At 37.6% G+C, this 24,848-nt stretch overlaps 1 protein-coding gene across 3 annotated transcripts in view; it reads left to right on the forward strand.

The window, feature by feature from the left end:
• The window catches only part of RORA (RAR related orphan receptor A), a 610,113-nt gene extending 585,598 nt beyond the window's left edge, over positions 1-24,515 (forward strand). For 2 of the 3 annotated variants that reach the window (XM_075006386.1, XM_075006387.1), the window contains 8 exons: positions 1,350-1,745; positions 5,667-5,788; positions 8,118-8,250; positions 9,340-9,447; positions 11,036-11,146; positions 12,006-12,118; positions 12,667-12,827; positions 13,151-24,515. In XM_075006386.1, coding sequence (XP_074862487.1) covers positions 1,350-1,745; positions 5,667-5,788; positions 8,118-8,250; positions 9,340-9,447; positions 11,036-11,146; positions 12,006-12,118; positions 12,667-12,827; positions 13,151-13,307 — 1,301 coding nt within the window. In that variant the 3' untranslated portion in view covers positions 13,308-24,515. The remainder of the gene's footprint in view (positions 1-1,349; positions 1,746-5,666; positions 5,789-8,117; positions 8,251-9,339; positions 9,448-11,035; positions 11,147-12,005; positions 12,119-12,666; positions 12,828-13,150) is intronic. The other variant, XM_075006388.1, reaches the window with a different exon arrangement.
• The last annotated feature ends 333 nt before the right edge of the window (positions 24,516-24,848 follow it).

Genomic DNA, 24,848 nt, shown 5'->3' on the forward strand with positions numbered 1-24,848 from the left:
AGCACTGATAAATGTGTTGTCATAAGCTGGCTCCACAGTTTTTCCATGTGCCTCTGTGCTGATTTCTGTAAAACTTGCTATTTGACACTCTTTTGGACAGAGCCCACCAGTTTATATCTAATCATAGTTTGGCTACCCTTGTGCGTACACTCATCCCTCGTTAAATGAGTACTTTGTTTACTAGTAGTCACTTAGACAAGGGACACACATACCGACCTTTTGTTCAGTGGACAAGTGAATAGTCCCCACTAATACGAGACTTACCCCCTCCCCACGGCTCCAACCCACTGCAGCCTTACCCCTCCCCACGGCTCCAACCGTCTGCCACCTGACCCCCTCCCCACTGGCCCCGCAGACACCAAACCGCAGCAACTTAAACCCCCCACCACCCCACGCACCCGGACCGCCAAAACTTAAACCCCGCGCTGGCCCCCACTCACCCAAACCACTGAAAGTTAAACCCCCCGCTGGCCCTACACACCCAAACCACCAAAACTTAAACCCCCAGCCGGTCCCATGCACCTGAACCGCTGAAAACTAAACTCCACACTGGCCCATGCACCCAAACCGCAGCAACTTAACCTCCCCCCCACCAGCACCGCACACCTAAACTGCTGCAGCCTTCCCCCACCTGCCGGCCCCACAGACCCAACCTGCAGCAGCCTGAAACCCACCCCCCCTCATGGACCAACCCCCCACCAGGTTTTGACCCTCCCTCCCGCTCATGTCCCCAGACTGCCTCCAGCCTTTAATCCCCCCGCAACCCCAGGTTCACTTACCTTTCAAAAGCAGCACCACCTGCTGCCACTCTGAGCACTTGGAACCAATCAGAGACTTTTACACGTATTTTAGTAGGAATTTAGTGTCCCTCTCACAAGTTTTTGCCTATAAGCAAAAAGTTAGAAACCAATTGTGCTCATATAGTGAGGGATGAGTGTATATGCCATCGGAATGGTGCTATTTGTGTTATACCACCAAATGTCATTGTGCATTGGCTTTTACCAGTGATTTCTAAATGGGCTTTGACTACCTGTATATTGTAACTGTGACATCATGGAGGTGTACCTTAGTTGAATATGTTATCTATACAGTTAGAGAGCGAGTGAACTACCAAAATAATAAAAGCAAAGGGTTAAATTAAAGGTTTTAATAAAACTACCATTTAAAGTATAAGATGAAGCAGGAAGTGTGGCAGTTAAGTTGTGGGTTTCCTGTAGGCACATGGAGATATGTGCACAGATCTAGATTTTTATAATGTGTTCATCACAGGTATCTAAGCACTCAAAATAGTTATGGTGCAGTGAGTGATGATGTATGGAAATGAAGTGTGTTTTGTGTATATATTTCAGCTGTAAAGTTTGGTCGAATGTCAAAAAAGCAGCGGGACAGCTTGTATGCAGAGGTGCAGAAACATCGAATGCAGCAACAACAGCGAGATCACCAACAACAACCTGGAGAGGCAGAACCACTGACGCCAACATACAGTATCACCACGAATGGGCTAACAGAGCTACATGATGACCTCAGTAATTACATTGATGGGCATACCTCTGAAGGTAGCAAAGCAGACTCTGCAGTTAGCAGCTTCTACTTAGACATACAACCTTCTCCAGATCAGTCGGGTCTTGATATTAATGGAATCAAACCAGAACCAATATGTGACTACACACCAGCATCGGGCTTCTTCCCTTATTGTTCTTTTACAAATGGGGAGACCTCGCCAACCGTGTCCATGGCAGAATTAGGTAATAAGAGAGAAAAGTTTCCATTGTAATTGCTTTAATAATACCCTTTGGATCCAAAATTACACATTTAGCCTTCTGTGAATGCTGCTCTAAAATTACAGACATTCCTGCTTCAAGGACAGTTCCCTGAAGCACTCAGCACCCTGAGTCCCTTGGCAGTTGATGGAGCTTAACACCATACAGAATCAGACCAGCAAATACCACTGGCTCCTTGCTGGTAGGATTTCCGTAGTTTCCCCTGGTTTAGAATCCTATTTAAGATGGGGTGAACAACAAATGTCAGCAGTTAGTTAAACTCATTTTCAGACCTGGGCAAGTAATATTCTTTGAGTGATTTATTTTATGAAGAACGCTGTCATTTTTTAAAATTCAGAAAAAATTTTTTCCCAGCTCTACTCTGTTTGCAGTATAAAATGAGTGGGCCTGTTCTCTACTTCTTAGGTGTCATTTGTACCTATACCAGGTGGTCCTGAATGCTCTTCTGCTCTGATGGCCTTTTATACCGTTTAGTCAGGAGACTCCAGAAAACACAAAGTGGGGGAGAATCTGGTGGTGACTCCTTAGGGAATGAATTCTAGGAAGTTCTGTTAATTTCCCCAGAGTCCTTATAACAGCCCTACTTAACATGTTCTGCCCCACATTTTTGTCCCTGAATGTCGTCTTGAGTACAGAATGCCACAAAAGTTCTTAGTAACTCATGGTAGAAAAGGTGGTTTGCCTGCATTATGCAAATGGTTTTTAAATCACACTTTGCTTAGTTGAGCAACGAGTGGTTTTAAAATAGCCACTTTGTTTATTTCGGTACCATTCATGATAAATACTTACATACAACATCAGTAAAACAATCTGTTTCAAAAATATCTGATTTAAATGACAAATGAGCATCTCGCAATTTTGATTGACCTACCCTATTCTTTTTAGTAGGCATGAAAACAGGTTTTTTGTTACTTTTGTTTGAAGTCCTCCTCCTCTGCTTGTGGAACAAAATTTTCCACAGCACAGCTTGTTGTGACTTTACAATCTGTGGATTATGCCCTGTTTCATTTCAAATAAACTGAATTTTAGATAAGTAAAAACGAGAAGAAGAAATCTGAAAATAAAGACAGTGCCAACAGCTTTGTCTCAGCCACATGGATTTGTGTGTATGAGTTTTCATGGGTGATTATTAAAGGATGTCTTGTTGGGTTAAGGGAATTGAAGGCTGCCTCGTCCTAATGAGATGCTGAGTTTGGAGCCTGGCTTAAAGTATTTGTTTATTACAGTCCTCCCATTTTAAAATTGTTTTGTAATATGGTTTGGTTGGCCAACGTGGACAGGGCCAGACACAGTAATAACCATATTTTAAGTATTTTCCAGTCTAGGGTCCCAATTCAGGAAACCTTCACTTTCAGAAAAGTATGTAAACATGTGATTAATACTTTCCTGATTGACATCTAGATTTGTGCATAGACCCTCTGTGAAATCTAGCTCTGTGTATCTTGCAGATAAACTCTCCCTGTGCTGTCAGATGATGCGACTAGGTTCTAATGAGGTTTTTAATTATATGTATGAAATTGCTACTGGAGCATATGAAAGCTGTGGTGGCAACAACTACTTTATGTCCTATATTGTGTAATTTAAATGGTGCATGTGATACAAGCTTTTTTTGAAGGTTGTAATTTAAACCTGTAGTGAATTTCCTTGCTGTTGAGAAAGACTAACATGATCTGAAACAACCTGTTTTGTGGGGTGGATTTATTATTTAAAAGATTTTACAAGCAAACAAATACAGCTTTCACAGAAGAGCTGACTCAAGAAGCTTTAAAAGGAGAGTTATGGATGACCATTCAGGTACATTTTAGGACCAGAGCTTCATGGTGGTTTAGCCAGAGAAAGCACTGATTGTGGAACTGCACAAGTAGGGGACAAAGGTTTGCTCTTTCATAGATCTGTTTCCTTGTGCTCAAATATGGATGGGCAAGGAGACACAGGTTGCAGTTCTATAAAGGCAAAATTTTTAGGTGTCTGCCTTTGAAAACCTGTGCCAAAAATATGTACACATCTTTTCCCTATGAGCCATCCAGATGTGTTTTAACAATGCGTATTAGCAAAAACAGGATGATTTTTAGAATGAATACATTGTACATAATCTTCCATCATGTAGCTATGGCTACACAACTACTTTAAAACCAAGGGAACTTTGAGACTTTTTAAATCAATTTTAATTATCTTAGTTCTCTAAAAAGTGTTTTTTATACCAACATTTCTTTATAAAATAAATCATGCCTAGAGAAAAGAAACTTGCCTTTCCCAGATAGGCGGCTTCTGTGTTGCAGTGTCCCAGCTGATATTTTACATTAAGGGTCTTCCATACTTTGTTACTTTTTAACAAAATAATTTATCCTATTTCAAATGCCCATGGATTTAGTTCTGGAGAAGGATGCTGGTTTGACAGCCCTGGCCAGATGTGGTGTTTATCCATGGAGAAACTTACAGCACCAGCAGGGCTGTCATCATCCCTCCTCCACTAATGTGCCTCCACCCTAACTTGATGGCCACATCAACTCCTCAGCCTGTCTTCTATAACTCCTAGGCTGGAGTTTAACTTTTCACCCTGCTCCCCAGGCAGTTTTCCATTACAGTAACAACACCAAGACCACCACCACCACCACCACCACGTTTCATCAAGAGCAAGGGAGAGCTGAGTTTGCAGATCACAAGCTTTCTCAGGTTTCCACAGAGCTTTACTTTTACATAGTTTCAAATGGCTTCAGAGGGGTGGTGTGTGTTAGTCTGTATCTGCACAAAGAACAAGCAGTCCTGTAGCACCTTAAAGATTAACAAATTTATTTATTAGGTAATGAGGTTTCGTGGGTCTTACAAAAGCTCATTATGCAATAAATAAATTTGTTAGTCTAAAGATGCTACAGGACTGCTTGTTTGTTGCATAGTTTCAAATGGGTTTTCCTCCCTTAAAATCTATTTGGCAACCATGGCTCCTGGAGAGAGGAGCTGTTTCTCTCAAATCTCGGTATACCTAGTTCAGCCCATGTTCACCTAGACATCCTAAGTAAGTTTGCCACTGGTAGTGAACTAATAACAGAGCAAATCTACCAGTTTTGCACTTGTGAAACTTTTCTGTAACTGTGTGGGTGAAATAGTGGCATCCTATATGAAAATGGAAGCATACTGCCCTCTACTGGATAGTCTCCCATCTCTGTAGGAACATTGTCAAAGCTATTAGGAAATGTAGGGACTGCAAGAGTATTTTAATTTAATTTAAATCAGGGATGACTTAATCTAGCTAGTTTGGATACCAAGAGTTGTTAAGCAACAGCAGCCCACGACACCAGGTTCTTACTCAGATGGCTAGCCTGCACTAAAGTCCATGCTGCTGTGGCTTAACTGGGACTAGCTAGATTAAGGCTAGTTTAGGTATGTCTGCATGCACTGCAATCACACTTCCAATTGCAGTACAAATAGCCCCTTATGACTGGCATATTCTACAGCTGGGAGTGGGCTTACCAGCCCAGGAAGACGGACAGAAACTAGCTGTGCTTGAGTTAGTGTACTAATAATAGTAATATGAGTGCTGCTGGGGGTCAAAGCTTTGGTGGTTAGCCTGAGCTGCCCTCTGCTACAACATCCACACTACTATGAATGCTGTGCTTTAGCAGAAGTAGTGTTGATATGTAGGCCTGCATGGAGACCCTTGAGAACCAGGATTTATTTTTACTTGTATCTTTTTGTAAGTGTCATGAAATGTTTTCAAAAAGACAAGCCATAGAGCCAACAGAAATATTAGAAACTAAATTTAGGTTCTTTGCATTATAGCTACTGTTTCTAATGGTAAACTGTACAGTCTCTCTTCTGCTGGACAGAAATCAGACAGGGATTGCTTTGCTTTTTTAATGCGCGCCACTCCTTGCTTTATTTTCTTAGAACATCTTGCACAGAATATTTCAAAGTCACACATGGAAACTTGCCAGTACTTGAGAGAGGAGCTACAGCAAATAACATGGCAGACTTTTCTTCAGGAAGAAATTGAGAACTACCAGAACAAGGTATAATCAAATGCCAAAATAAAATACTGTATTTAGGCTGCTGATGTTTTCTAGAGCTGTTAATCTGATAGCATTCAGTTAACGATTAAATTCAGCTTTTTCATTTTTTTTTCTATTTCCAGTAGGAAATTTTAGTTGGTCTGTAGGTGGGAGTGTAGTATGTCCTTTGCACGTTTGTCACATGAAAAGTTGCAAGTGAGTTGTGATTTCTCTGGATCTCAGAGTTGGGGTTTTTACAGGTGTGGCCCGTAGTCCTGATTGCCTATGCTTAAAGAACAAGGCATAAAAAGAATGAGTCAGTGCCACCCCTAACAGGTAAAATGAGTCTCTGGTTTACTGACAACAGTGCTCCCTATGGCTAGGTCTTGTTTACATTTCTGGTGCTTAATTTGTGATCCAGCTGGGCACCAAAACTCCTTACAACTAAGAAAGATCAGAAGGGTGAGACGCAGAAACCCCATGTTGGTTGCTACAGGGTTCTTGGCACCTGTGTTATACTGCTGAGCATGTATACGGCACATGGGTTGTGTTGTCTTCCGTAGGTTGACATCAAGCTATATTAGTAAGTGGTCCAGTATCTTGTCTTTTGTATCCCAAGTACTCAAATATCATCAGTCAAGTTCCAAAAAATCATGAATTTAGCTTAAAAGCTATAAAATTTTGATCTTGGTTTCTCTTCTTCAGATTTTTGCATCTTTAGTTTTCGTGTTTGCAAACCTTTTTCCACAACCCAGAGGGGTGAATTTTTTATTTTTATTTTTATTTTATTTTTTGTTTAAAAAAAAATAAGACTGAGATTCTCAGAAACTGGCCTGTGTCCACTTGTGCTTTAAGGAATACATCAAATATTGTGCAACTACTGTTAAAATCTTGAAAGTTGGTATTGCCATTAATAAAGCTGAGATTTGGATAAAAGGGTAGCTGAGTCAGGCTCAGTCAAGAACCTTCATGCAAACTGATGTACAATTTGGTATGACGCATTGCAGCACTGCTGCTTTCCCAGATTCTCTTTTAGTGCATGTGTTTTGGCGTATTTGGGCATTTTACCTGTGTGTTAACCAGTTTTCCCTTGTCTTTTTTTTATATGTGCCTTTGCTCCTTACCTTGCGTAAGGGGATGTGTACACATGTGCTTTCCCTGGGAGAAACCTTGGGAAGAAACTTCAGTCAGAATGGGGATAGGCTACCCTAGTTGTCGGAGAAGGAGGCAGGCATAGCAGTTAGGGTCAGAACTGTGATCAGCCAAAGCCAAGCGTCCAGCTGGAAGGCAGAAACTGGGTACCAGAGTCTTAGGTCAAGCCACAGCCTGTAGTCAAAAGCCAGAGTGAAGGGTCAAACCAAAGGCCAGGAACTGGAGCAAACAGAATCTCAGACAAGACTAGATGCAAGGCAGGAGCAGGAGGCACCATTTAACAGAGGAGCAGGTACAGTGGATGTTATGAGACTGGGAAACTAGCAAGTTGCTGCTGATGGCTTAGAAGCCAGCTGACCTGTCTCAGCAGCCAGTCAGGTTGCATAGCTAATTAAGCAGCCTTCTGCAAGCCAGCTGTACTGATGAGGGGCCTTCAGACTTACTTTGCTGCACAGCCATATTCCTGACACTGGCTCTGTGCCCCACCAGGCTGTGGCTCCCCCACCCCAGTCTGGCTCCCTGCTGCCCACAGGGCTGCCACAGGGCACCCTGCCCCCAGTAGGGCTGCCATAGGGCTCCTTGTGCCAGCAGAGCTCTGTGGCCCAGCTCCCTGCTGTGGGCCAGTTCTCCACTGCTGTGGAGCTCCCCAGCCCTAGCCAGGCTCCCCACACAGGGGCTCCCTGACCTGGCTAAATTTAGAATGAACTTAGCTTCATTCTAAGTTGCTGACATGCTTGTGGAGCAAACGACTGCTCGCCAGTACCTCAAATAACATGCAATGATGTATATTATAAGATCCTCTTATTACTTGATTTAAATTAAATAGAAAACCGAATACTCAGGAAGAAACATGGATTTGCTTTTGAGAGCTTAGTTACGTCTGTTGGGTCCAGTTCTGCCTTCTGTTGCATGCATCCAGTTCCAATGTAAATCAGTGGAAGCGGTGCGCAAGCATTTGAGGGAAGAATTCGTTCCTTTAGACAAGAAGTTCCAGCCTAGATCTCGCTGCCAGCCGTCAATGAGAGCTGCACGTATACCTATGCCTGTAAGAGGTTTATTTATCCTCTCCACTTCCTAAATTTTATTCATGAATGCAAGCAAGGACTGGGGGCTCTGCTTTGCTTTTCAGCTCAACTTTTGTCTTTCAAAAGGGGCACACACAACCTGGAATAGTGATTGATCCCTTTCTCTTCAACAGCAGAGGGAGGTAATGTGGCAATTATGTGCAGTCAAAATAACAGAAGCTATACAGTACGTTGTGGAGTTTGCCAAACGCATCGATGGCTTTATGGAACTGTGTCAAAATGATCAAATCGTGCTTTTAAAAGCAGGTATGTTGGTGAATTCTGAGGCATGCTTCCAACAAGCTTGGAACATAGGGGAATGCTATGTAGGTGAAATGATTGAAACTACTTTTGACTTCAGGTATTTCCTTGTGTACCCTTCAGTACAGCAAAATAGCTGTGTCCACACAGCACTCCCCTTCCAGTAGGGGAATGCAAGTGAGTGAGATTGAAAACGCAAATGAAGTGCAGACTTAGCTATATTATGCTTCATTTGCATATTCTTGTGCATTTGCACTTCCAGAAGAGACTTTTACGGAAGCAAAAACAGTCATGTAGACAGGGTTCCTTCAGGAAAAAAAAAAAAGTTTTCGAAAGAACCCCTCTTCCACATTCATTTCAGGGAGAAGGGTTCTCTCAAAAATGGAGTTTTTTTCCTGAAGGAACCCCATCTACATGACTGTTTTTCTTTCCAGAAAAGTCTCTTCCGGAAGCTCAATTGTATGGGAATATGCAAATGAAGTATGAGATATGTAAATCCATGCTTCATTTGCATTTTTGATCTCGCTTACTTACATTCCCCTTCTGGAAGGGGAGTGCTATGTTAACACAGCAAACAAGTTTTAAAGCTCTTTCCTGAAGAAGTGTGTTCATCTTAGATGTTCTGGATGGAACTGTGGAGCTGCCATTAGAAATAATGTAAATACTAAGTGTGTACAAATGACTGGGTCAAGCACTTACAAATAGACTTCTGAGTTATTTTGATAACAGTGAATTGCTCCCTTCCAGATAAAAGTTCAGGCTTTGGTCTAAGAAGATACAGAAGTGACATGGTTTACAAATAATTTGAGATGTTCTTTTATGTTCATTAGTGTAAATCCAAATTTAATTGCCTTGACTTTAATGAAATGACATTGGATTTACTCTGATGTAACTAACTTTAGAGACTTAATTTAATGCTCAAGATAAATCAAACTTTTCTCGCTTACATCTGCAGAAACCACTATAATGCTGGGCTTATACTGAATGCAGCCTATATTACATTTTAAAATCTTTTTTTAAGAAACTTCCTCCGTTTGCTCTTTATAACAGAAATCCTAATCTAAACAATAACATCCATGCATTGTTTGCATTTAGGATCTTTAGAGGTTGTGTTCATCAGAATGTGCCGTGCCTTCGACTCCCAAAACAACACAGTGTACTTTGACGGCAAGTATGCTAGCCCAGATGTTTTCAAGTCATTAGGTAAGGAAATCTCAAGTACTCCATATAAAACCAAGTAGAAAGGAGGTTAGAAACGAAAAGAGGTACAAAAATAGACTGAATGTGATCACTCTTTTAGGAATACAAAGGGAAAAGTTTAAAAATAAATGTAGATAGTCTTGAATAGCTTATTACTGTGGGTGTATTTCTTAAACTTCACTGACTACATTTGGGGGCCAGTTGAGATCAATGGAAGTTGAAATCGTGAAGCGTAATACAGAACTGAGCCCTTGATATTCACATCAGGCACACGGACACCTGTTTAAAGCAGCTCAGTGCTAATTTGAATATGCATCCAGTTTAGACCCCCAGATTTGATAACTGGAGTAATATTTGCTACATTCTAACGATACAGATTATTTGGAGTAGATCACTTGAAGAATAATTGGATTTTTTTTTTTCAGTTTCTGAGTAATTTGCCATTTTGACCTTTTGTGTATACTTTTGTAAGATATCGTTAAGTTTGTGTATGGGTTGGAAATTGGGTAGATAACTTTGAGTGGTGAAGGATAATATGACAGTGAAGGACTGTCTGTATCATTTTACAGATATTCTACAAAACACCCACAGTTACAAAATGTGGACCTAAGAGTTGAGATAGTAGTAATATATGTGGGCTGTTAGCTGGACTCCACTGAAATATATTTTCAACCTTAATTTTTTTTTGTCCATAAACAACAACAAAGTCCAAACCAGGTTGGTACATAAGATCTGCAGGGGGAAAGCTCTGTTCTGATAAATCTTCCATGGCCCTTCAGGGCTCCCCTTCTGCAAGTTGTAGGAAGCATGTATGATAGTGATGGTAATCTGAGTTGTATGTGCATGGCACAAGGGTTAGAAGGCAAAGGAGGAAGAGTTGAGGAGGCTCCTATCCACATTAAAATCTCACAGCACTCTGCTTTACCCTGTCCTATATGCCTCCCTCAGTCTTCTGCACCTTCTTCTGTGTCTGTCTTCTCTGTCCTATTTCAGTTGCCCTCTGTTTTTGAGTTCTCTGCGCTCCACTTCATCAATATCCTTCAGCCCCATTGGTGTCCTATCTCATCTGCATGTTCCCTCTCCTCTTGGATCTTCTATAGCTAGTGCCATTTTGCATTTGGGAGCCACCCCTATCAAGGTCAAGCCAATTTATGTCCATTAGGTCCACAACCCATTATATCCATACTTTGTCCCCTACTACTGTCCTTCCCCATTTCTCTTCCTTCCTCCTTTTCCTACCTAGCCCTCTGGCACTTCCCAGCAGCTAGAGTTGGAGATCATTTTATTTTTATGACGATATATAGCACAGTTGCTCTTGATAAACTTTAAAACAATTTTTTTGCATTTTTCTGCACCCTGCCACCCCCCAAAAATTACCAAAGGCACTTCCTTCATCAGCAAATCAAAACCAATTTTACATGTTCAGGGCAAGTTATTTGAAGATCAAGTCAGCCAAAAAAATTGTAGGTCTGGTCTTACAGGTATTTCACATCCGTTAACCTCTTCCTTCAGAACAATGTAACTGACTCCTCATCTTGAAGCTGTCTTATCAGAAGTTCTGAGTGATACATACTGTATATTCTTTTGGCAGGTTGTGAAGACTTTATTAGTTTTGTGTTTGAATTTGGAAAGAGCTTATGTTCTATGCATTTGACAGAAGATGAGATTGCTTTGTTTTCTGCATTTGTTTTAATGTCTGCAGGTAAGATGAAGATTATCATTCTACAATTACTTGATGAAGTCTAGTGATTCTTTTATTATGGAGTATGCCTTAAATCTGCTAGCCAATCCCTCAGCATGTAATATAGCCTCATTCTTGAATGACCCTTCCCTTAGCATTTCTACCCCAGCTTTTACTTTAGCAAATGTATTTAAACAGTGAGAAAGGGTATTTTGGTCAAATGATTCATTCTAAATATTATATGCTTAGATTTGTGTTGCCCTTAGTCCCTGTTGAGTAGTACACGTCTTTGTGAGTAGTCCAGTTGAAAACAGTGGATCTCCTCAAGGGGCAAGGTATTAGCATGTGAGTGAGGGTGGTAGGTGTCCTTGATTTGTAGAATGACATTGTCATGCCATTGGGCAAATCACGAGTATGTTGTGTTGTGTTTTCTTCATGTAAAATCCTCAGATTTGTTTGGTTCTGACACCTTGGCAATGTCAGATGTAACGCTCCTTGTTTGCCAAAAAGTGCACAGGAACGATTTCTTTTAAATATGCTTATCTTAAAACTATTTGTTTCAATTGTTTTCTGTATGCCAAAAGGAAAGCCTGCAACAAAGATTATTTGGTTAGTCATTCATTATATAATCTTGTCTCCAAAATGAAAATACTGTTTAATTTTGTATATTCTGTAAAACAGTCTTATTAGCCTGTGATCCATTAACAAATATGGTTCAGGCTTGCTGAGATTATCTTACACTGCCTATATAAAACTCCCTTGGAATGGAAGGGAGGTTAGAAACAGGAAGGATGAATGTAGCATTGGCTCTGAGAACATTTCTTTGCATATTGTGTTGCCAGCGTTCAATACCAGAGGTATTCACTTCCTTTATATTTAGATCGTTCATGGCTTCAGGAGAAGGTAAAAATTGAAAAACTTCAACAGAAGATTCAGCTAGCACTTCAGCACGTCCTACAGAAGAATCACCGAGAAGATGGAATCCTAACAAAGGTAAGCGCCAAACACTGATTATGAAGATCTGATTATGATCCTCTAGAAGCAGCTCTCATCTGACCTTTGCATCCTCTCCCTTTGCTGACTTGCTCATTCAAATCCACCCCCACATAGTTTCAACCATTTCCTAACAGAACGCAGAAGAAGAAGAAAGGGCTGAGGTAGAGGGGAGAGAGAGAACTAGAGTGGTCAGAGAAATGTAATTTTAACTTTGAGCCCCTGAAAAGCTATCAAGTGTCTCTTCTCTTTCCACCTTCCCTCTCTATTCCCCCAACTACCCCAGTGAATGTTTCTGCCACGCAGGTTACTATTTCAGCCCTACTACAGAAATGGAATTAGGGCCCATAAAATTCCTGCTATTTAATGGTTTCCTCTCTTTGAATTGAAAAAGCAAGTGCAATTTTAAACTGCTAAAGTTCATCATTAAGGAAAACAATTAAGGTAAACTAGAAGTGATTAAGAGAGCTTTACTCCTAAAGGCAACATCAGAGAATAGTGCCTGTTTTTTGTATAACTGTATTTCTCTTGTGTGTGTTTTTTTCCAGTTAATATGCAAAGTGTCTACTTTAAGAGCACTGTGTGGGCGGCATACAGAAAAACTTATGGCATTTAAAGCAATATACCCAGACATTGTACGACTCCATTTTCCTCCGTTGTACAAGGAGTTGTTCACTTCAGAATTTGAGCCAGCAATGCAAATTGATGGGTAAATATATCACCTAAGCACTTCTAGAATGTCTGACGTACAAACATTATAAAAAAAAAAAAAGAGAGAGAGAAAAGAAAATCAAGACACTTTATATGGCCCTGCACATACTAGGGAGCCAACACACTGCACATCTTTCTGGCAGTTGGGGTCAGGCAAAGGATGGGAAACAACGAAACAAAGTTGAACTTGTTTTTCTCATGCATATGATTTCCACTATGCCTACAAATATGGACCCTTTTTCTGTCTCGACTTCTCGATCTTTGACCTCTGTTTACACAGAATGAGGGTACTAAACTCAGAAGGTTTCTTTTTCCTTGTAGTTCACTGCCCACAGACTTTCAACAGAACAATCAATTTGTTGATCACAGCGGAGTCCAGCGACTGGTGTGTACTGCAGAGATTTCAGCATCAGCTTGCACAACTTGCTCATTGTTTTATGAAGGACGATTTTTTTCATCTACCATTGATTGCCAGTAGGCAGAATGACACGAAAAGGGTCCATAGCAATAGCAACAATAGCATTATAATATATTACAGGGTAAATGGGCATGAAGACTATATATAGCAAAAGAGATATTGTTTATATATTGTTTTAATTAATATAAAAAGTAGTTACTGGTACAGCTTTTCTTGTTGAATTGATAAGGCACTTTCATTTTGCACCTTTTTCTTTAAATTAAATGCTAGCGTGTTCACTGTTGTGTTGCATGTGCACCAGAAATTCAAGTTTGACTGAAGGAGGGTTGGAAGGTACTGATACATTGGGAGGTATTTATGCTGCTGTTTTCAACATTACTTTTCAAGAGAGGCTGGTCACATCCCGAAATGATGTCATTGACTTTGAGTTCTGAAAACCATGAACATTTTCTAAAATCAAATTAGCTTTTCAGCTGCTTTTTAAAAGGTGCTTTTATTTTTATACAAAACCCAAAAGTTTCAAAGATGGGTGTTTAAAATTGCATGTCTAAATCCATATTTAGACCCTGAAATAAAAGCCCTGATTTTCAAAAACACCAAGCACCCACAGCCAAGAATTTGCTGAGCATCTGCAGGTCAAACACAGCTGCAAGTGTGAAGAACCCTGGAAAATCAGCCCATTAATTATTTTATATAATTATAGGTATGAATACTCAACAGTATGAACACGGGTTTGAAAATGTTGACCAGAGTGTACTATGTCTGTATTTACACACACACACACACACACACACATTTGTGTATATTGTATACACTTTTACATATTTTTAAACTCTGCCTGGTAAACAATGCTATTAAAGCAAATGACTGGTCCCACTGAAGTCACTTAGAATTTTGTTATTGGCTTCAGCAGGCTGTTTTCCAAAATCTAGTAATTTTATCCAGCACAGCGCGAGAGAGAAGTCCTGTTGTCCACACCCATGTTAAAAGTGTTAGGCCGCTATGGCTTGTCTGAAATGGCAGGTAACAATCACCACAAAGCTGGAAGCACCTCTTTTGAGTTGGCAGCAATTGGGGTGTTGAACTGGGGCTATACAGGAACAAAATGAAACTTTATATTTTCCCACAGACAATTCCTGAAAGTTATAGTTCACACGTTTGACTAGCACCTAAGTGCTATTGTCATACTTATGACTCTAGAAACAGCTAGGTTTATTTGGAAAGAAGCACTCTATCAGTGAGTCTAAACTAATAAAATAAAGCACAGCCCTACATAAAGTCTGGAAATCATGAGAGTGGACTAAAGAATGAGCATAAGATGATAAACTACATTGTGTATTCCAAAAGTGATTGTGATCCATGCATTACGCTAAAAAGGGGCCACATTTTGCAGTCTTTACATATGCAAATTACTGTTTCTTTTACATGGGGATTTGCCGGAGTATGGACGGCAGATTTTTGTCCCAAAGGAAGAGAGAAGTCAGATTTTAAAATAAACTAATTCTGCATGGCTCCATATTAAACAATATTAAGACTAAGTTATCTAGCTTGGATGGGAAAAAAAAGTCTTCCCTTCCCTCTTTACTTGGAATGGCAGTTTTAGGATTACAGACTGATCTTCCAGCTCAGTTAAATGAAAATGTTAATCCAGGAATTCTTCTTTGGCTAACTTTGCCCTCAGTCAGCCAGTGTCATTCGCACGGTACTTTAAGATAGGATAAACATGATAGGAGTGTAGACAACTTCTTTTTTATCTGGGAGACCAGAGAGAAAACATAATAAAATATCCACTTTAATAGATCATTTTGGACTAAATTTATCCACTTATTATAAAATGAGCTGAACAGTTGTCTACACCCATGTTTGAAGTGTTAGGCAGCTATGGCTTGTCTGAAATGACATGTAACTATCACCACAAAGCTAGAACCACCTCCTTTGAGTTGGCAGCAATTCGAGTGTTGAATTGGGGCTATACAGAAGCAAAATGAAACCTTGCACTTTCCACACAGATAATTCCTGAAAGTTATTGTTGACCTACTGGAGTAGCACCTAAGGCAGGAGTCTGCAACCTGGGGCTCCAGAGCCACATGCAGCTCTTTAGGGACTTCTTTGTGGTTCCCAATGCTATAACCGTAAAGGAAAAAAAAAAAACAACAACCCACCTCTCATGATTATTTTTAATATTTCAGTGAAAATCTAAAATCCCTGACCTAAAGGCTGTCAACATATTTTGCTACGCACTGTACAAAGATATATTAAAGGACAACCGCTGCCCCAAAGACCTGCTGAGGTAGCAAAATATGAATAACTTTATTTTCTAAGGTGTGAATATAGGATCATGTTATCTTTTTTACACTACTCATCCAACCCCTGTTCCTTTTCCTGTGATCACATTTTTTTTTTTTTTTGTATATGAGAGAGATAGGGAAATGGATTTAAATAAAAGGTTTTGGTACATGACTAATCTGTGTGGTGAGGTATATATATCAAATTCTTAAATAACTTTCCAGGTAAATCTGCTTAATCCTCTCTTTTCCTTTAAAACCAAAACAATAGTAATGGTGTGTTTCCCAAGACAAATTGGAGTGTCTGCATTTTAACAGTTAAATGACAGTCATTTTGACATATTGTTTTAAAGGAAGGCTGCCAACTTGAGTGTTAATACTAACAGTTTGCCTTTCAAATTCTTTTTATAGAGTACCATTTTAAATAGCATAGTCTATTTTATTAAAATTCATAAGGTTTTATGTTTCTCTGTTTACTGACGTCAATAAGGGCCTTTTCAGCAAAGCAGAAACTGAGTATGGAAAACAGCAAAATTGTGCACTTGACCATATTTTGTACATAGGCAAACAAACTAATAAGGCAGAGGAATATTTTTCAACAACATCTCATTTGTAATCATTTTAATTGTTGCAAATAATTATTAGGAAAAAAAGAACCCTGTATCTCTAAATCTGTGGGGCCTAAAGCTCCGGTTGTGTGCGCTGTGTTAACTGAGAAGTAACTGGAGGAGATGCAGCCACAATGATCCCTTCTTTATAATGAGAACATGTCTCACTTAGACTAGAATTGTTGCATTTAACCAGTGACCCAGACTGGGGTCGGCATGGAGTGCTGCATTCCAATGCAATCATTGTGTCTCAGTCTGCCTCTCTAGAATCCCTGCCCAGCTCTGCTAACTGACAGGAATGAAGCCATGCTTCACCTTCTCTACACCTCCTTCACAATGATGTGCCCATGGACACTTCAGGAAAAATCCTTGTGCTTTCCTGAATGCAAAGGCCAGAGTTAAGAGGGGGCATTGTCAAAGAGCATGGAAGAATATGGTGTATGCCATTTGTTGTTCCCTCCTGAATGCCCCATATTTAATCCAGAGCCCCATACAGTCAACACAGGCAGTTTTGGGTTGATCCCCTAATCTTTAAAATGTCCCAGAAAATATTCCTGCTAATAACAAACAGTCAAATGCATCTCTCAGTTCTTATTAGTTTGCTTTTTTGTGAAATTGTTATTTATTTGTTGGAATAACTAGCCTGACTTTGCACTTCCATTCTGATCTTTGTGTTTGTGGATTTAGTTTCAAAACAAGCTTTTGACTAGCAAAAGATTTCTGAATGTGACCAGCCTCAGGTGCTGTCCCATTAAAGATCAACTAAACTTAATTCCGGTGTCAGCTAATTGATTGGTATGGTAAGATGTGACCTCTTCCAGAGAATGAGACAAAAACTCTGGTTTTGACAGTAAGTAAAGTAACCATGCTGAGTATTTTGGGCCTTTTTCTCACTCATTACCTTTTTGTCCACTGGTAAATAGTACTTTATCTGTTCTTCAGGTACAAACAGATGGAATATTTAACATCTAGCTATAACTCACTGGGAACATAAAATTGCAGGAGCAATCATATTTGCGCCAGAAGCCAAGAGAAGGCCTAGTTGAAAGCCATCTGATTTATGATCTGCTTTTCAAAAATGCTGCATACCTCCCAGCTCTCACTGTCCATAGTGGATGCTGCTGAGTGCTCAGCACCTTGTAAAATCAGATCACTAGTGTACACCTGACATCAGTGTGCTTTCCTAGTCACCCTGAGTAGCTCAGATGGAAGAAAAAAAAAGTTAGAATAACAGGGCAGTAGCTATACTTAAAGATTCCTGCTGCCAAACAGCCTTTTTTTTAGGGGATGTTCATTTATTCTGAATATAACTTGTTAAAATTAATCTACAGTATAGAAACAGGACATTGACAGATTATGTATGCCTATTAAGAACATCTGAGAGCTGGGCCTAAGACCAGAACTTCAGCAGTATATCAAGTTGAAATACATATTTGTGCTCTGTGAATGAATGTTATAAGTATGAAACTTTCAGAGTCTTCCCAACTCACTACCACCCAAAAAAAAAAGTGAAATTACAGAAAATAGCTGAAGATGCTGGAATAATTATTCCACTTGAGTGAGCTGTTTCTCATAATTTGTAAAGAAATTGTCTTGGGTTGTTGGCATCTATCCAGGTTTTTTGTTCAATGGCACAGAAACATTCTGGAGTTCTCTTCTAGAAGAGGTACTACAGTACAGTGTCAGTTGGGCCACCCAGGCATACTTTTTGGACTGATGCGCTTCACATGTTTAATAACCGTGGGATGAAGTGATGTGAGATGCTGTTTTTAAGTTTGGTTTTTCTTTATGACGTGTATGTGTCATAGTATGGATACCAAGGTCTGAGTGTGTGTGCACGCACTTGTGCACACATGCACATATGTATGCATGAGCGTGTGTGTCTGTGTGTGTCTGCTTCCAGGCTGTTAACTGTCAGTGGAATTAAAAATGTATTCAAAATACTTAACTCAAAAATAGAAGGTGGAAAAAAATTATTCTATACAAAGCCTTGTCTGGACCACTTTAGAGATACTTCTATTTTTTTAACCCTTCTATAAATATTTGATGGCACTTGAAATATTCCTGCAATAAAATGTGATTTGTGTAAAGATTAAAAAAAAGATTTTGTAATGTGAAACAATGAAAGAAAGTAATGTAATTTTTCTAAAAAACAAAAAAAAACAAATGAACGAACTTTGTATTACTTTGTTGATGGAATTTGTCTATTTGTCTTTGGAAAACTTTTTATTTCATTGAATGTGCCATAGTAGAGGTGTGAGGTTTTTGTTTCATTTCCTCTTCTTTTTTAAAAAAATGTTTTTAATGAAAGGAATATGGCTATTTGTGTTACGACATTCCAAAATGCGAGACATAGCAGAATCACGATTACAAGAATTGATTACTAAGCTTTGATCATTGTTGCTTTTTTGCACATGTTCTTCATTCCTCTATAGTGCAATATGTACATAGAGCACTTGCGGGTGAAACGTTATCCCTCAGGGAAAAATACATATTTGTACAGGATTTTTTTTTTTACTTTCTTTTCCTAAGGAATGTCGATTGAATCACTTGTTTGTTGTTGGGGGGCAGCCAGATAATAATCCTAAAAGCCACTGTCATAAAAATTTGTTTAATCATTGTGTGCCCTTCTTTTATTTAGAAAGAGAAATATATTATTTTCTGGCAGTTCTTTGTCCTGATTGGTGACGAAAAGGGTAAATAAATACGCACCTTATGATTGATTTAACTGTGAATGACAATCCATCGTGTTATCAACAATAGAAACCCTATTATTTCAGAGTTGGGTTTAAGAGTCAGAAACTAATGTGCTCAGGGATCAACTAAAACTCTTTGACAGGGTGGCCAGTACTACTGGGACAAATTGATTTTTGGAAAATATATCATCATCCCTCCAAGGCACGAGTGAACTTGTAGAACTCTTATGTGTCTGTACTCTCCATGTGTGCCTCATTTTGAGTTTCTAGCGCATTGCTCATCAGTTTTATTTAATGAAAAATGTAAAAAAAGGAAGAAATAGAACTTTAAAAATCATGCTGAATTTTGTAAATATTTTTGGAAAGCACATAATTGCTCAAATTTTATTTCAAGATCTACTATCCCCCTTTGTTTTAATCGTAAGTGTTTATATCGAGTTGAACTTCAGTATTTTGTAACAGACAATGAATCTTCAATGCTTAAATTAGAATTATTAAAGAGAACAAATCAGTTTTTCATATGCACTATGAGTGGACACGCTATGATTATTCATTCTTTAGTCACGTAGCACAGAACACCATTAAACCTGAAGAAAAAGTTATTAGACCTTCCCTGCTGGTTGCTTTGTATGCTTCACTGTAAGCCAAAATTATGTGGTTTGAAAAAGCACTGTAGCTTACCTACTGGCATGAAACAGAAGTCTAATTTGTCAGTGCCAAAACTCTATGGATTTAGTGTAATATTTTTTTCAAATATGTCTATATTGGGTTCTGGAAACTCTGCAGAACTGATCAAGTTGTTGCTTTGCTTTCTTTTGCATTTAAAATAAAAACAAGTTGAAGAAAATTAAGGTAAGCAGTTTACAAAGGGCAAGATTTTTGAGACTCTTTAGCCAGGTGAAGAAGTGAAATTTTTTATCATCTTACCTGTGTGATTTTATATTGTTCTTTAAAAAGCATAATGTCTCCAGTTTTGGGGCATTTTCATTTTTCCTTTGCTCATATTATAAAAATCCCAATTCTATATTTATGTAAAGAAATAAATCTAGTGAAACCTGTCGAGATGCTTATGCAGTTGATTTTCTAATTCATGCAAGTTTCGGTTTCTTGATCAAGTGCCGTTTCATTTTTGTTACAAAAGAACCCCCCCAGTGCTGATCCTAAACATGTAAAGACTAAGGATTTGTCATCCTTCTCTTCATACTTGCAAATCATTGACAATGTTCTATTCAATATGTAAAGTTTACAAGATACAATGTATCTCTCTATTTGGATGCTCCAGCCATTGGTGCATGTATTTTCCTGAGCCCTCTGATAACAGAGTAAATAATGGATTTTTTGTTTGTTGGCAATTTTGAGCAGTCAGGAAAAACAGTTTGGGGAGACTGACAAGAAAAATGTTTGAATTTTTGGCAAATAAACATTGTTTTGATTTCAAGTGTTTTTAAATGTTTGAATATTTTAGAATCAAATTAAAACATTTCTAAAGAGTCATTTTCAACTGGGACTTTTTTTTTCCCCAAAATGTCCAAACACTTGGATTTTTAAAACATTTTTCCAAACCAATCAATGCAGCCAAATCAACATGAACTCACAGAATAAGTCTGCATATTTTTAAGTTAGGGTCAAAAACTTTTTTGTCTAGCTCTACTAATCATTGGCTTAGACCTTCCTTAGCCTTCAGAGCTAGGGACACATAAATGGGTTTAGAAACTAGATTACCACTAAAACTGGGCATATCATTCATAATGCATCATTTATTCTACAGCTTGGCTCTATTTGAATCTCCAACAGGCAGATAATGGATTTTATGAATATTTGTTGTAGGAAAAAATACCATACAATATTTTGAAATAATTATTAATAAGGAATTTTCTCTGAATATTTCATACTTGCAATTTTGGTTGTGCTGGCTGGTTTTCATTGTGGTACATAGGACACACATTACATTTATTTTCTCTAATTGGAGAACACTCCTGCCACATACGTCATTTTGTGGAATATTCAGGGAAAGCAAATATACAAGAAAGACAGATGCAATGGAAATATTTTAAAATTTGAAATAACCAATTATAGAAAAATGTTTACAGTATTCACTTAGCTCCCATTACTGTGTACCATAGCAAGAGATACTGGGTAGAGTGGGAAAATATGTAAGGTTTAACAGAAGGATACTTGCAACTACTATCTACTCCATTCTTTGAACTTTATTCAGGTATTTAGGAATTTCCACAACATAATAAAAGCTGTATTCTACTTTTTATATTTCATATGTGGAACTGCTAGTGACACAATTGTGGGGGTGGGAGGTTGCCTTTATTAGTAGTAGAATATAGCAGGTACTTTCTTGAGCAATAAGTGGATTCCATCCAAATATGAAATAAAACATGTTGCTTCATGAAAATGTTTAGCCCCTTTACACTGCAAAAATAAAAATGTGTGAAAATGACAACTATGCAGGTAATCATTATATGCTCTTTACATTTAGGTTTTGCTGCCACAATTTTCACTTGCATATCTTTCCTTGCAATCTCATTACCTTTTGAAGCTGCACTACACAAGGAAGTTTTGTAGCTTGGCATAATGTGTATCACATCACACTTTATTTTTAGGCAACATCTGCATACTATGTTTACATCTGCTTAGTATACTGATTTTTCCCTAAACTATCTTAATGCAGAAGCTTAAATTTTACAGTCACTTGCAATCTCCTTAATTGTATGATACCTAAATGCAGAGAGAATTCATAAGCAATACAGTGAATTTTATTTCACAAAATGCATATGTACTGTAAATATCTTTCTACAATCCAATTTTTCTTCATTTTTGTGTTAAATTTTGAAAAAATTTATAGAACAGTGGTAAATATTTTAACTATTAGGACATTAGCTGGCTGCTTCTTTATATGTAACTGTATTGTCTGCCTGCTCCTTTTCTGGAGATGTGTTTTTGTATTGGATGTTTGGGCCAATGGGAGGCTTCAAGCTACAGTGTATTTTCCCAATTTAAATATATTTAACATATGACAAACCCCAGACAAGGCTTTTTAAAATGTATAAAGAACTGCAGTGTTAGGAGGTTTATTTGCAAACTGATTTCAATGTTGTCCATTTTTATGGCACCTTTAACAATATTCTTGTTTCCAAAGTACAAAAAAAAATCAAAAAATACTCTAGCCATAATTGAATGTCAAGCAATAAAAATAAATGACTTTTTGTGCATAGATTTAAAAGAAATACAAATTTTAAACATCTGCATGTAAAATGCAATCTCTTGTTTACTGCTTTCTTAAACTTGAGCAACTGATTCCTTATTTTACTACTAATTTAAGGACTTGTAATGGCCTGTAAACATTTTCTCTTGCTCTGTTCTTTCAACTTTATCTTCTTCTCTGCTTTTGTCATAATATTTAATGTTGTTCTGCTCACCTCTATACAGTTAACTTTTTTGCTTTCATTCTGTATAAAATTATGCTATAAACAGCCTACACAGTGCAAATATTTATCTGTTTATCAAATACCACAGTATGCTGTATAATATCTGTTTTACTATATAATCTATTTTAGACATAGCTGTTTAGAACTAGAGTGTGCTATTTTTGTGTTTTTTCTGATGTGTGGTGCTAGATAAGTTACTTTTGTGAACAAAAAACAAACCCCTCTTATTCCTAGACAATACCACCTTTGGGTCTTGTTAATTTCACTGAGTATATATTAAAAAATCTATATATGCCCAACGAGTACCTGTATCAGAGTACTAGATTTGGGACATGCTTTTTTCTCCTTAAATACATAGTGTCATTATATAAATTATTCTGTAGTATATTTAATGAGGAGAAAATTACTTCAACAGTATAGATATTTGATATCAAATATTTTTCTATGTTCATATTATGATAAATATGTGTTATCTCCTGTTCATTATCCATATGGTTTCTAAAATGCTTTCATTGCATATCACATCATATGAGAAATATGTAGCCGGTTCCCAGTATACAATCCTGTCTGATTTCAGAGTTGAAGTACGTAGACATTTGGTTTGTTGGGGGGTGGGGTCTCTCTCTTTTCCAGTTAGTTCATGTGATCTTTATAGACCTAAACCTGCTATGTTCTTGGTGCCTTCTACTCCCTAAATATATAAGGATTTGAGGGCACTAACAATTCCAGAAGCCACATGATCATACTTATTTGCACAATTCCAGTTAATGTCAATGGGAATGTTCTGTGACCCATAAAACATTGATGTCCAAATTCTGACCTTATGCATATGTGATTCTCATTAAAACCACATGTCCATGTTCAAAGATGGACTTTGACATGGAAAGTTAACACAGAAATATATTTTGAGGAATTCTGTCAGTTGTAGAACTCAATATTAATTTTTACACATACCTTTATTTATCTAGAAACGTACTTCCTGGAGTTTCTCTTTGCTTCAACTCTTTCCTCCCATGAATATTGCCATTTAAATTCTTTAAAAAATTAATGGATATCAAATATCTGAGGTAATTAACCTTTTTAAATATTTATTAGAATTTTTCTGTAATATTACTGAATTTATAAGATCTTTAGCAAAGATTTTTGAGCAATTTATTAAAAACAATGTTTCTGTTTACTGCACTTTTTTGATAACAGAAGGTAGTGAATTTTAAAGCCATGATTCTTGGCTGCCCTGCACTGCTTTTTTTACCCTCAATCCAAGGAAAATTTTTTTTGTTTTGTTTTTTTGTTTTTGTTTTTGTTTTTTTACAGTAACATACTATTATCCTGAAAATAAAATACAAACTTTACTGCACCGTAGGGTATATTTTCGTAAGTAGAAAATTTAATTGCGAACATTATCAGGACAATTAATTTTAAAACTTCTACAGTCTTATTTAACTATAAGCCATGATTTTATTTCTAAATCCCTTGTTGATTTACATCATCGTTTGATACTTTCAAGCAGCAATGGAGGATCTCTTACATTTTTATCGTAACAACATACAACATAGACTTTATGCTAGGAAAATGTTCTCCCAGATTGTTTAGATTTCATTGTATTATAAATTATGCAAAACCCTCATTGTTATATTTTCTCCTGTAACTAAATATTTCAAATAAAGAGATCAGATTAAGTGCTGATTACAAATATGAGTTGGTTTGACAATTAAGCACATAAACTTCACAAACCTCACTGAGTAATACACTGTTTTCTGTAAATACATGCAAGTTTAAATGAAATTATACTGTACATGGAGATATGCGCTGTCTGTTACGTGTACAGTATGTAAAAATTCCTTTTCTAGCCACAATGAAAGTATAAGCCATCAAGAGAAATGTTAAAATGGTATTGTACTAAAACTTTGCTAATGATCTTGACCCATGATTACCTAACTTTTCACTTTCTTGGATCTTCTTTTAAGCTCACTGTTACAATTTTCTGCTTATATTCAACAGTTTATTTTACTCTGAATCCTGAAAAAAGTATTTTGACTCATTTTGTAAATACAACTGTAAAAATAAGAGATTTAATGTTGTCTTTTAAATACTCCAATTTTCATTCTAATATGAATGTTGTTATATTGTACTTAGAATCTTGTACCTTTAATATTACATTACCTTTATTAAGTGCATTGAACACATCGATTTTAGATGTGCTTTATGTACTGTTATCCTGTAATAAAAGTTCAGCTTCTAATGGAAACTCTTGTCTTACTATTTTTGACATTAGGATTATATTCATTTTCTGGATTGTGTTATGTGTTTAAATTTATTTCTGGGTGTCTGTACAGAGGTACAAAGCTGATCAAGCTCTATATGTGTCATGGTGGATTTTGTTGAACAAATAAACCTCTATAGGGTTTGTTGGTATTCCACCCTTTGACATGGACAGGCACAGTAAAGTATCTTTGTGCACATGTCCTTGCCCTACTACATTATTAGATGTAGCCTTACAAATAACGACAAGAATGTTAACGGTGTGAGAGTGTACACATGTGATGCTTGGAATCCAAGTGTCTGCTATTCTAGA

Source organism: Carettochelys insculpta, chromosome 12 (genome assembly GCF_033958435.1).
Source record: "Carettochelys insculpta isolate YL-2023 chromosome 12, ASM3395843v1, whole genome shotgun sequence".
Classification (NCBI taxonomy): domain Eukaryota; kingdom Metazoa; phylum Chordata; order Testudines; family Carettochelyidae; genus Carettochelys; species Carettochelys insculpta.